The 13,857-nt window shown below is 39.2% G+C and overlaps 2 protein-coding genes across 2 annotated transcripts in view; both read right to left on the bottom strand.

Annotated features, from left to right (window-relative positions):
• The window catches only part of Tmem131 (Transmembrane protein 131), a 33,477-nt gene extending 31,590 nt beyond the window's left edge, over positions 1 to 1,887 (bottom strand). Inside the window, exon 1 of the mRNA XM_067775053.1 lies at positions 937 to 1,887. Coding sequence (XP_067631154.1) covers positions 937 to 1,551 — 615 coding nt within the window. The 5' untranslated portion in view covers positions 1,552 to 1,887. The remainder of the gene's footprint in view (positions 1 to 936) is intronic.
• Positions 1,888 to 8,181: 6,294 nt separating this feature from the next.
• Tmem18 (transmembrane protein 18) lies at positions 8,182 to 8,996 on the bottom strand. The gene is made up of 4 exons (XM_067778024.1): positions 8,826 to 8,996; positions 8,654 to 8,771; positions 8,443 to 8,591; positions 8,182 to 8,377 (listed from the first exon to the last, which is right to left on the bottom strand). Exons 1-4 carry the CDS (start codon positions 8,886 to 8,888, stop codon positions 8,255 to 8,257), a joined length of 453 nt encoding a protein of 150 aa, XP_067634125.1. The 5' UTR covers positions 8,889 to 8,996; the 3' UTR covers positions 8,182 to 8,254.
• Positions 8,997 to 13,857: the final 4,861 nt, after the last annotated feature.

The following is a 13,857-nucleotide window of genomic DNA, read 5'->3' as shown; positions in this document are numbered from 1 at the left end:
GTAACGTCGAAGAAAGTATGAGATCGAAGTTGCAGTGCTATAGCTTCTGTGCTGGCATATAGTATGAGGGCCAGGAGGCGTGATAGCGGCTGGTGGTCGGATTGCTACTGTTCACACTTTGGAAATTGTAGCTTTTACAAACAGCTGAAAAAACTGGAGGCGTCCTTTGAGCGATCAACAATAGGCCAACATTGACGGTAATCGTTCAAACTGTGCCACGAGAAACATAGCCGATTAATAGCGCCGTAAGGCGCCTTTGTGTATGAACAACAAGGAGCCACGAATGATTTAAAGAGATCGTGTCGCCGATGAGGAGTTGGCCCAGAGCATCTCCTTCGGTGAAACTACACTTTGCACGAGACATACAGACAAAAGTATCACCATTTTAGGTATTTTTATTTTTTTTCGGCAAACGTAGCATTACAAAGTCAAAGACCGGGGTTAGGTTCGAAGCCTCACATGAGTAAGTGAATGAAGGACAGTTCATTCGCAAGGAGCTACTGATGAAAATCTCTAATCAGTAGGCACAAGAAGATTTTAGATGCACTTTAATATTTTTATATCTATAACACACATGAAGGGGAAGCTACTTTGGTTTTGGATAAATCAAGAAATGTAATGACATGTCTTCAAGTTGTAGCTAAATAGTGACTCCCACTGCTTAATCAATGGATCAGAAACAGAGATATAAATTTCTATCCGATACCTCCAAGTAGCAAAAAATTATTAATTTAAAAACCTGGTCAAAAGTCTCGTTTTACACTAGGAGTTAAACAGTTAAGAATATGGCGAGTACCGACACGGTACGAAACACTTATTTGTATGTCCTCTGAAATAAATTCGTCTCATATCTCTTACGCAAATTATATGAAAACTTTGTTATAAATTCTAGTAAATTACAAACAAAAACTTACTTTAGATGTGTTGTATACATACCTCAAGTATTTGAAGTGGCCTATTATGTGGATTATACATTTGTATTTCGGGTGCGATTGTTGCATTGAGTGGTGCTTTAATACCTACTAACGGCTTTAGTCTATACGGGCAGTCACGTCCTTCGCCACGTACTTGCAATCTTGCTTGGCCAAATGATGTGTGTATTAGTAGATTGGTAGCGACGCTTCCATGCGCGCGCGGAAGAAAAACAACATGAAATGTGGTATTTCCTTGTGGTGGCACTACTTTCGCTTCGAAAAAACTTGAATAGAACGTTGGTGTACGTCCCGACACAGAAGTTAAATACACGCTACGATTTGAATTTTGATTGACAAGCGTCACCGTATGCGCACGGGCCGTTCCAACTGGGCACGCTTCCCCAAAGTCCAATGTTGGCGGTTCAAAACGCAAACTACGTTGCAATTCATCACTTGTACCTGCATCTGCCATAGCGGCTGATGTTTTCAAACTAGATGATGATGGCGTATGCTGCTCACTATAACTTCTACTTCTATTTATATCGCCGGCAGCCCGACTGAGCAACAACATGAGTACCAACAATAACGTTGACGATGATCCTGACATTTTTAAAACAGAACAAGATATGTATTTCATCTTGGGTATTTTAATATACGACGTGCTCTTGTAATTGCCGGTAATGTGGCTGTTTAGGTGTGTGCACTACGATGGCCTCCGTTTGTCCTTCTTGTGTCTGTATTTTGCTGCTTGATTGCTTTAAATTTGACGTCGAACTACCAACAATAAGTACACACACGTTTTCAGGCTTCGACGAACTATGCTGTTTTTCTTTTCTCGAATATTTGAAATTTCTAGTGTTTCATATATTTACTTTTTAATTATTTCTATTTGGGCAAATCTTTTTACAACGGAATATATTTATTTTATATATTTTTATCATCTCAAAACACTGCACTATCAGCCAGTCGTCTGTAAAAGTGCAAAAAAATAATAATAATCAGCCTACGAGAAGCGTATGTCATGGGGGGCCAAATATCTACAACAAAAAAAAAAAAAAAGCGAAGCGTCATACAAAAAGAAAGGCGATTAGGGATGATATTTGATGGACGAATTCGCACTTTACCCCGAGGAGCTGGGCTCGAAACCTTAACAAATTATTTGAATACTTTAAGGAGTTTTACGGGAGTAATAATTTGTAATAATTTCCATTAGTGCACCAAGCTTTAACAATAAATATGGTAATAGTGCAGTTTACGGTACCCACCCAAATTTGGGCCAAAATTTTCGAGTGAAGTACCAAAAGACGCGTATTCACGTCTAGATCAAGCGGAAGTTAACTTTTTTTACCCGTTCAAAAGATATTAACGAAAAACCGAAAAAATACCCGCGGGTCCCAAAACCGAGGGTGGGATCCATAGTATTTTTGCTACCGCCACGGTGATGCACAATTTTTTTTGTGGGTATCAACACAGCAACAACCACATTAAAATCGCCAACTTCAACTGCAAATATCTCCGGACAGAGATAAAATTTTTCATTTCCGCCTTCGGATTATTGTTCTCGAGATTAATACGCGTCTTTTGATACCTCACTCGAAAATCTTGGCCCAAATTTCGGTGGGTACCGTAAAATGCACTACTACCATAAATATAAATAAGAGTAGGTAGAGGGATCCTCCTAGATGCCAAAACTAATTTTTTCCTCGGTAACATGACACTGCTAATACGCGTCCAAAAATATCGAGAGAGGTGTCAAAAGACGCGTATTAATCTCGACAACAACAATCCGAAGGCGGAAAATTGTAATCTCTGTCCGGAGATATTTTCAGTTGAAGTTGGCGATTTTCATGTGGTTGTTGCAATTTTGTTTTACCCACAAAAAAATTGTGAACATAAGTGTTTTGCGTGGATATAGTTTTGGTCTCTAAACCGGTGTTGGACCCACCCAGGGTAATTTTTTATAAGCGCGGCCGTAGGCCGCCTACGCAGAAATGTGTTCTGCGCAACAATACTATGGACCCCATCCCCGGTTTCGGAGGGACCCGCAGGTCATTTTTCGGTTATTCATTAATATCTTTTGAACCAGTTAAAATTTTTATTTTCCGGCTTCGGATTATTAATACTGCGATTAATACGCGTCTTTTGACATCTCTCTCGATATATTTGAACGCGTATTTGCAGTGTCATGCTGTCGTATAAAATTACTTCTTCTCTTCCGTAGCTTTCTAGTTTTAGCACAAAAAAAATATTTATTTTCGCTCAGAGGGGCACGCTGCTCACTCATACAAAGGTGGACCTGATCCAATTCTGTGGAAAAATTTAAAGTTTTGTGACTTTTAAAGTCCGAACACATTCGACTTTGCGTCGTTATGGCCATGGCTCAATTATATGGTTGGCTCATCTCATCAGCTGATTTTATTTATTTCATTGCATGGTCGATGGGATTGTCAAAAGGAGATGGCAAACTCAAAAAGAAACCAACACATTGGCACCGTTTTCTTACACATCATATCAAGAATCCTACCAGGGGGTGGCAAAGCGAATTCAACCAATGCGCCGTGTAGAAGAATGTCAAGTCAAAAGAAAATTTTCATTGATTTCGATTAACTGACATATTAAAGTACAAGGCGCTGTATGGAAAATAACCAAGAAGAAGCAATCAGCTGTTGGGATAAGAACTGCCGTCTACCAGTGAGTTTTACAGCTCCGGCTCACGCTCAATTCTCACGGGAATGCTCTGGATCAGAGACACTTGAGAAGCAGATGTCGTGAAATTTTCGCACACGTTAAATGTGATAGGCAGACGCCGCCGCTGTTTTTCATTTAACTCATACGGCGACATCTATTTTTGAAAAATTAGGTTTATTAAAGGCAGCATTGCCAAACTAAAAAGAACTAATTAACAAATTATATGGCTCAGAAATTGAACCAGACTTCTATCTGGATTTATCTGGCTCAAATCGTTGTTGTTATCTGGCTCAAATCGTTGTTGTTATCTGGCTCAGGATTTTGCCACCGGATGTTGGCAAACACCTGGTACTGAATTCGCCTTGTTACACATATAAAAACTGCTAAGTTTTATGTTTCATTCCATGCTGATCTTTTGTTTACATGCGCAATGCGCAATCTTGTGTGTGATTTGTGTAGTTCACGCATGCTTAACCAACGAACAGGTATCATTTCGTTACGATAATCAACTTTAATAAACTAAGCAAAGTCATTTCGTAACGAAATGATATCGGTTCGTTGGTTAAGCATGCCTTGTAGTTGAACCCATGGTTCAATTATATGGTTGGCTCATCTGTAAAGCAACAAAATAGGGGGACTCATGTAACCGTATAAATGCCTTATAAAGTGTGTAAACGTATAAATTTATCTAGTTTACGCACGAGCTGTCAAATTTTGTATGAAAAATCATTTACACAATTTGTATAAATTTACGCGCACATTTCATTAGGGGTACTCATGTAACCGTATAAATGCCTTATAAAGTGTGTAAGCGTATAAATTTATCTAGTTTACGCACGAGCTGTCAAATTTTGTATGAAAAATCATTTACACAATAGGGGGACTCATGAAAGCATATAAACTTATAAGGTGTAAAATTATATCAATATACACACGCGGTTATATGAACGCACCTAGTAATACTCTTGATAAACTTGATTGTTTATCAGCTGTATTATTGCCAAACAAAATTTTTTTGATTGTTATACAAATTAAAAAATGCCAAGATTAAGTGAAAAATCAAAACTAAAACGCCTTTACTTGCTGATGTTGGAAATTTCTGACGAAAATGCCTGCTGTAATGTCTGCAAGGTTGCGCTCCTTTGAGTTTACCGCGTTTACACAATGAAATGTGCGCGTAAATTTATACAAATTGTGTAAATGATTTTTCATACAAAATTTGACAGCTTGTTTACACACTTTATAAGGCATTTATACGGTTACATGAGTCCCCCTAATTTGTATAAATTTACGCGCCCATTTCATTGTGTAAACGCGGTAAACTCAAAGGAATGCAACCTTGCAGACATTACAGACGGCATTTTCATCAAAAATCTCCAACATCAGCAAGTAAAGGCGTTTTAGTTTTCACTTAATCTTGGTATTTTTTTATTTGTATAAAAATCAAAAAATTTTTTTTGGAAATAATACAGCTGAAAAACAATCAAGTTTATCAAGTGTATTACTAGGTGCGTTCATATAACCGCGTGTGTAAATGGATATAATTTTACACCTTATAAGTTTATATGCTATCATGAGTCCCCCTAATATGTCTGTTCAAATTGTCAAAATCTGTGTATTGGTGTTGGTGCGAATGGTATGGAATGGAAAAATAAAACTTAGCAGTTTTTGTATATGTAAGAAAATGTTGCCAATGTGTTGGTTTCATTTTGAGTTTGCCATCTCCTTTTGACAATCCCTTCGGCCATGCAATGAAATAAATAAAATCAGCTGATGAGATGAGCCAACCATATAATTGAACCATGGTCATTGTTTACTATATAGTTCGGCAGCTTAAATAGAGGTTATGTTGCGAATAGAGTGGAAGGCAGTGGACTAGGAAGTCGAATGTCATATAATGAAGGAATGGTGCTCGGAGTTTTTTTAAAGTTAAAAAAATGATAAAAGCTTTAATATAAAACTATTGTTTTAATAACAAAAAAACGCCCATACATTCTATATACATAAATTCGTAAGTATTATCTCACTTTAAAATTTGAGTTTAATAATAGTTTTTTTTTTTTGAAACTGAGTCGAGAACTGTGCGTGAATATGAGAATTTTCACCGATCAGCTGTTAGTTGCGCTACTTGATAAATTACAATCGTTATGGCGCTGGCGTCACTTTGAAAGAACGCATGTGAAAAGTTTTCCTGTCACAATGGATGAAAAGGAAAACGCAAATTTAAATTTTTTTGTATTGCGATCTGGATTACTGTCCATTAGAAAGCGTGGTATATTTACACGATTGCACCACAACGGAACCAACCCTCATTTAAAGTTCAATATGTACGGCTCAGTATCGTTAAATGTCTGGACCATTGTCTACTATATAGTTTGGCAGCTTAGTTCGAGGTTATGTTGCGAATAGAGTGAAGGGCACTCGCAAGCCGTGAAAATAGGCACTCAAATGGAGTGGAATGAAGAACAGTAGGAAGACCAGAGTTGCATTGGATCAATCATGGTATCAATATTAAAGATAAATTTAGAAAAAATAATTAAATACTTGAGTATAACCAAACATTTTCTTTCAATTACTGCAATTAAGGTGTCCTAGATGCTATATATTCCAAAATTATAACATTTTATGTCTGTTTCAATGGTGGTCAAACCGATTCTGCTATATGGGGTTCTGGTCTGGTGGAAAGCACTGGACACGGCGAGCACCTCCAAAATGCTAGTGTCAGTGCAACGGACGGCGCTTATCGGTTTCAGTGGCGCTATGAGAACAACACCTACCTTGGCACTGAATGTCATGCTGAATATACATCCAGTAGATATTGCGGGAAAGGCAGCCGCGGCCCGGTCGTTGGTCAGGCTTTCTGATTTCGGACACTCTAGCCTTCTTACTAGCTCCGACTTTATCCCGGACAGGACGGACTATTGCATGCCGGTGGCCGCTCCCTATACAACCTTCACTCCCAGTCATTCCCCCGAGGGAGGAGTGCAGAAGAGGAATTATCTGGGGCATGGGACCGGTTAACTTGTTCACGGATGGGTCGAAGTTGGACGGAAAGGTTGGCGGGGGGTCTTTTGTCAAGAGCTAAATGTAAGCCACAAGTTTAAGTTGGCTGATCACTGCAGTGTATTCCAAGCGGAAGTTGCTGCGATTAAGGATGCGGTGGATGAAATGCTATCCAGCGCTACTACGGTTAGGGAATTTAACATCTACTCTGATAGCCAAGCGGCTATAAAGGCCTTGAGCTCAACTACAGTGCGATCGAGGGTGGTCTGGGAGTGCCTGACCACACTTGCGATTGCATCGAATTATTTTACAATTAAGATTATCTGGGTCCCGGGCCATAGTGATATTCCGGGTAACTGTCAAGCGGATCTCTTAGCCCGAATCGGTACAACAGAACCGGATGAAGATGGCTGTAGGGATTTCGGGATTCCGCTAGCCACCTGTGGATTGCTCTTCCATAGCTGGGCCTTGAGTCAGCTCAGCAAACGTTGGGCGGACACTACGTCTTGTAGGATATCAAGATCTTTCTGGCCGAAAGTGGATGGCAGGAGGTCTGCTGAAATAATTGGGTTCACTAAGGCTCACCTATCAATGGTCATTGGGGTTTTGACAGGGCACTGTCCCATGGGTATCCATGCGGTACGTCTCAATATATTGGAAACTCCATCCTGCTGCAGCTGTATGGAGGATGATGAGGTGGAATCACCAAATCACTTTATGCTTGACTGCCCAGCTTTTGCCAGAACTAGGCGAAAGTATTTCGGTCGTGACTCACTTGGATCTCCCGAGGAGCTATCCAAGGTTGAGATCGGGATCATTCGGAACTTTATCGTTGCTACCCAACGATTCTCTAAGTAGTTATATCTACGTCACCGTTAGTTTAGTTTATTATATGTGGTATCACAACGGACCGTCATGATGTCCAAGTGAGATTCCTCTATCAGGGAAGCTACCACCCAACCTAACCTAACCTATGTCTGTTTCAAAATTTAACTTCAATTTCCCTAAGATTTCCGTAATATGGCCATTGATGTTTGTGTGTGTGTGCAAATTTTGAGCGATCAGCTGTTAGTTGCGCTACTTGGTAAAGTTTACAATGGTCTGGACATACTTGCCATAGTCGTACCGCCTTCAAGACCTTGTCGTACCCACATCCATATAAAACAGCTGATCCAACCAACCTTATGGAAAGTAATGTAATTGGACAATGGTGACAAACCATAACGCCCTAGCCATAACCAAAGCCAACCAAATGGTTTTTGGTTTCTTGCCATATCGATACATCAAAACTGGAACCATGTGAAAATTTTCAGTTTTGCGAATTTCTCAATAAAATTTTCTATTTCCGCTTTCGGATTCGTTGTCCAGGATCAAAAGCGCGTCTGTTGACACCTCTCCCGACATTGTTTAATGAATTTCAGCAGACGATGCCATGAAATTTCTTGCTGCGTGTATTTTAAACTCAACCATATTTAACAATGGATTAAACTAATATGATTGAGCTGCAGGGAGTTTCTGCACAGCTACTCCTGACAAAGTTAAAGATCGAAGGGGTTTAATTATTTAAAGATATATATATAATTATAGCGTATATTCGTGTGTATGTAAATGTACGTACTAAGTTTTAGATCACAAAAATAAAATTCAATTTATTCGGATTTCACATTTTTAGTGTTTTGAAGCTCTTGGTCTTGCTCCACTTGAACTCGCTGCACCAGTTTTGCTCTGCCTAATTTAACCATCAGTTGTGTTGAGTTGTACAGCCAGCTAGCCTGAAGAAATAAAAACAATTCATTAATTTCTAGAGCGTAGTTTGTTAAGCTTATATTATTCGCACAATTAAAATCATGCAATTAAGTAAAATGGGTGTAGAAAACACGGTTGAAATAAAAAGACCATTGCTGTCGAAATATTGCTGTTTCGAGAAAATTTTCCATCTGCTTGCAGCGAATTCATTAATGCTTTCTGAACAATAGGCCGCTGATACTGGAACGTAGAACAATAGAATATGAGAAAAGAAAAAATTTAGTCAAATTTCCTTGACTTACATAGTACAAGAAATAGAAGCATTTGAAAATTGGTATAATCCCTTGTCAACAATGTTGTTACAGTCGTCAAAATGTGAAGAAGCAAGAGTGCTATAAGCCATGGATCTTTCCAATCAATCTGTTAATACATTCACCAAATATATATTTATTATTAAGTAAAATAATTACTTACGCTTGCTAAGTATGTCCAATAACCAGTAATCTCGTTAACTTCAATGAAATTCGGATCAATCATTGTGTTATTTTGTTTTATTTTTATAAAAATTGGAAAACTTGTACTTGTGATATTGATAAAAAATGTAAATAGATTTGGTGGTCAATTGCCGTCATCCAGTGAGTTTTATAGCTCCGGCTCGCGCTCAATTCTCACACAAATGCCCTGGATCATTAGCCGTGTTTTTCTATATACACGTATACGTTTGCGCTTTAAAAAAACAGCCTATCCTCGCTTAGATAATGCTAAGGAGACCCATCTAGCGGCAGTGGTTAAATAACTAGCTACATTCACAGGGTGTACCGAAAAGCGGAGACACAACCCTCTGAGGGCTATAGGGTATAACATATAGCTAAATCAGTTGCGATGAATTGTGGACTCACATAGAATACATAGAAGTAGTGTAGAGGGTGAACCAAAAACAGATATTTCAGTTACATCTGAGTATAATGTGTATTGAAATTTAGTAGTACACATTTTATGCGCAGCAATTTCAGAGGTGTATTTAAAGTTTGACTCTTAGCAGTCCATATAAAGTTTAAGCGTATAGACTTTTACGTGGAAAAAAAACACGGCTATAGAGAGACTTGAGAAGCAGATGTCGTGATATTTTCGCACACGAGAAATGTGATAGGCAGATGTCGCCGTTGTATTTCATTTAACTCATACGGCGAAAGGCTAACAGCGACATCTATTTTTGAAAAAGTAGGTTTATTAAAGGCAGCATTGCCAAACTAAAAACAAATACGACTAGTTAGAGTTAAATATAATCAAATCTAAGTAAAATTTACATTTTGATTAAATTAATTAGTCAAATCTTGTAACGCATTTAACTCACAGCGAAAACCATATACCCTTTTGAAATTTAAGTAAATCGGACCTAAGATATAATAATTAACATCATTTAATGGATAGAGCTTATCCTACATGTCTGACGTTTCAGGTTCTGTGATCAAAATGGACTGGTTGCATCGGGACTTCATATTTACAAAACCTGTTTTTAGTGATAACTTTTGAATGGGAAATAAAATTTACCCTCCGCCTTCGAAGTAATAATATTTACACTAAAACAAGTATTTTTGTCCTTATCCCCATAATTTTTGAACGCTATTCTACAGTTGTAGGTCAAACTAAAGTTTACCGAAATTTTTGGCCCCTTTTTCGTTTTAGCTGGCACATTTTTTGCTCTGGCACCCGCTTCAGCTGGCGCGAGGGATTTATCTGTAATATAAATGAGAGAGTATCGTGTCAACCCTTCAAAAAACGCGAGTACTCCATAAATAATGTAAGGAATACTCCTTTGGGAGTATAGGAGTATTCCAAAACTAATCTGTATTCATACAAAAAATGTGCTCCAATTAACATTGCGATGTCCTAGGAGAGGAGCAGGTGATCCCGCTCTAACTTTGTTCGTGAGTATTCCATAGAGTACATACGTGAGAGTACTTTCCAAAGTACTTTCACTGTAGTACTCCATGGAGCACCCACAGAGGATCATAAGCCAAAGTACTAAAGAGGAATTGTGTCGGAAAGAATTATCGGAGTGAATTTAATTTAAAACAAGTAAGGAAGGCTAAGTTCGGGTGTAACCGAAAATTACATACTCAGTTGAGAGCTATGGAGACAAAATAAGGAACATCACCATGTAGGAAAATGAACCTAGGGTAACCCTGGAATGTGGTTGTATGACATGTGTATCAAATGGAAGGTATTAAAGAGTATTTTAAGAGAGAGTAGGCCATAGTTCTATGGATGGACGCCATTTAGGGATATCGCCATAAAGGTGGACCAGGGCTGACTCTAGAATGTGTTTGTACGATATGGGTATCAAATGAAAGGTGATAATGAGTATTTTAAAAGGGAATGGGCTTTAGTTCTATAGGTGAACGCCTTTTCGAGAAATCCCCATAAAGGTGGACCAGGGGTGACTCTAGAATATGTTTGTACGATATGGGTATCAAATGAAAGCTGTTAATGAGTATTTTGAAAAGGAGTGATCCTTAGTTCCCTAGGTGGACGCCGTTTCGAGATATCGCCATAAAGGTGGACCAGGGGTGTCTCTAGTTGTACGATATGGGAATCAAATGAAAGGTGTTACTGAGCGTTTTAAGAGGGAGTGGGCATTAGGTCTATAGGTGGACGCCTTTTCGAAATGTCGCCATTAGGGTGGGCCAAGGGTGACTCTAGAATATGTTTGTACGATATGGGTATCAAACGAAAGGTGTTACTGAGCATTTTAAGAGGGAGTGGGCATTAGGTCCATAGGTGGACGCCTTTTCGAGATATCGCCATTAGGGTGGGCCAGGGGTGACTCTGGAATGTGTTTGTACGATATGGGTATCAAATAAAAGGTGGTAATGAGTATTTTAAAAGGGAGTAATCCTTAGTTCTATAGGTGGACGCCTTTTCGAGATATCGCCATAAAGGTGGACCAAGGGTGACTCTAGAAAGTTTGTACGATATGGGTATCAAACGAAAGGTGTTACTGAGCATTTTAAGAGGGAGTGGGCACTAGGTCTATAGGTGGACGCCTTTTCGAGATATCGCCATTTGGGTGGGCCAGGGGTGACTCTAGAATGTTTGTACGATATGGGTATCAAACGAAAGGTGTTACTGAGCATTTTAAGAGAAAGTGGGCATTAGGTCTATAGGTGGGCGCCTTTTCGAGATATCTCCATTAGGGTGGGCCAGGGTGACTCTAGAATGTGTTTGTACGATATGGGTATCAAATGAAAGGTGGTAATGAGTATTTTAAAAGGGAGTAATCCTCAGTTCTATAGGTGGACGCCTTTTCGAGATATCGCCATAAAGGTTGACCAAGGGTGACTCTAGAATGTTTGTACGATATGGGTATCAAACGAAAGGTGTTACTGAGCATTTTAAGAGGAAGTGGGCATTAGGTCTATAGGTGGACGCCTTTTCGAGATATCGCCATTAGGGTGGGCCAGGGGTGACTCTAGAATGTTTGTACGATATGGGTATCAAACGAAAGGTGTTACTGAGCATTTTAAGAGGGAGTGGGCATTAGGTCTATAGGTGGACGCCTTTTCGAGATATCGCCATTAGGGTGGGCCAGGGGTGACTCTGGAATGTGTTTGTACGATATGGGTATCAAATAAAAGGTGGTAATGAGTATTTTAAAAGGGAGTAATCCTTAGTTCTATAGGTGGACGCCTTTTCGAGATATCGCCATAAAGGTGGTCCAAGGGTGACTCTAGAAAGTTTGTACGATATGGGTATCAAACGAAAGGTGTTACTGAGCATTTTAAGAGGGAGTGGGCACTAGGTCTATAGGTGGACGCCTTTTCGAGATATCGCCATTTGGGTGGGCCAGGGGTGACTCTAGAATGTTTGTACGATATGGGTATCAAACGAAAGGTGTTACTGAGCATTTTAAGAGAAAGTGGGCATTAGGTCTATAGGTGGGCGCCTTTTCGAGATATCTCCATTAGGGTGGGCCAGGGTGACTCTAGAATGTGTTTGTACGATATGGGTATCAAATGAAAGGTGGTAATGAGTATTTTAAAAGGGAGTAATCCTCAGTTCTATAGGTGGACGCCTTTTCGAGATATCGCCATAAAGGTTGACCAAGGGTGACTCTAGAATGTTTGTACGATATGGGTATCAAACGAAAGGTGTTACTGAGCATTTTAAGAGGAAGTGGGCATTAGGTCTATAGGTGGACGCCTTTTCGAGATATCGCCATTAGGGTGGGCCAGGGGTGACTCTAGAATGTTTGTACGATATGGGTATCAAACGAAAGGTGTTACTGAGCATTTTAAGAGGGAGTGGGCATTAGGTCTATAGGTGGACGCCTTTTCGAGATATCGCCATTAGGGTGGGCCAGGGGTGACTCTAGAATGTTTGTACGATATGGGTATCAAAGGAAAGGTGTTACAGAGCATTTTAAGAGGGAGTGGACATTAGGTCTACAGGTGGACGCCTTTTCGAGATATCGCCATTAGGGTGGGCCAGGGGTGACTCTAGAATGTTTTTACGATATGGGTATCAAACGAAAGGTGTTACTGAGCATTTTAAGAGGGAGTGGGCATTAGGTCTATAGGTGCACGCCTTTTCGAGATATCGCCATTAGGGTGGGCCAGGGTTGACTCTAGAATGTGTTTGTATAATATGGATATCTAATTAAAGGTATTAATGAGGGTTTCAAAAGCGAGTGGCCCTTAGATGTATATGTGAAGGCGTTCTCGCGATATCGACCAAATGTGGATCAGGTGATCCAGAAAATCATCTGTCGGGTACTGCTAATTTATTTATATATTCAATAACACTAACAGTATTCCTGCCAAGATTCCAAGGGCTGTTGATTTCGCCTTGTAGAACTTTTTCATTTTCTTCTACTTAATATGGTAGGTGTCACACCCATTTTACAAAGTTTTTTCCAAAGTTATATTTTGCGTCAATAAACCAATCCAGTTACCATGTTTCATCCCTTTTTTCGTATTTGGTATAGAATTATGGCATTTTTTTAATTTTTCGTAATTTTCGATATCGATAAAGTGGGCGTGGTTATGGTCGGATTTCGGCCATTTTTTATACCAAGATAAAGTGAGTTCAGATAAGTACGTGGGCTAAGTTTAGTAAAGATATATCGGTTTTTGCTCAAGTTATTGTGTTAACGGCCGAGCGGAAGGACAGACGGTGGACTGTGTATAAAAACTGGACGTGGCTTCCACCGATTTCGCCCATTTTCACAGAGAACAGTAAACGTCATAGAATCTATGCTCCTACCAAATTTCAAAAGGATTGGTAAATTTTTGTTCGACTTATGGCATTAAAAGTATTCTAGACACACTAAATGAAAATGGGCGGAGCCACGCCCATTTTGAAATTTTCTTTTATTTTTGTATTTTGTTGCATCATATCATTACTGGAGTTGAATTTTGACTTAATTTACTTATATACAGTAAAGATATTAAATTTTTTGTTAAAATTTGAATTAAAAAAATTTTTTTTTTAAAAAGTGGGCGTG

Source organism: Eurosta solidaginis, chromosome 3 (assembly GCF_040869045.1).
Source record: "Eurosta solidaginis isolate ZX-2024a chromosome 3, ASM4086904v1, whole genome shotgun sequence".
NCBI lineage: Eukaryota > Metazoa > Arthropoda > Insecta > Diptera > Tephritidae > Eurosta > Eurosta solidaginis.
The sequence above is the reverse complement of the archived record's forward strand: the minus strand, read 5'-3'. Positions and strand labels throughout refer to the sequence as shown.

Bases quoted from the DNA above. Each gene is read 5' to 3' on its own strand.
- Tmem18 (XM_067778024.1), bottom strand. From the start codon at position 8,888: ATGATTGATCCGAATTTCATTGAAGTTAACGAGATTACTGGTTATTGG. The intron at 8,772-8,825 runs GTAAGTAATTAT...ATGTATTAACAG, and splicing joins ATTGGACATACTTAGCAAGC to ATTGATTGGAAAGATCCATG. The intron at 8,378-8,442 runs GTGCGAATAATA...TTATTTCTTCAG, and splicing joins TTAATTGCATGATTTTAATT to GCTAGCTGGCTGTACAACTC.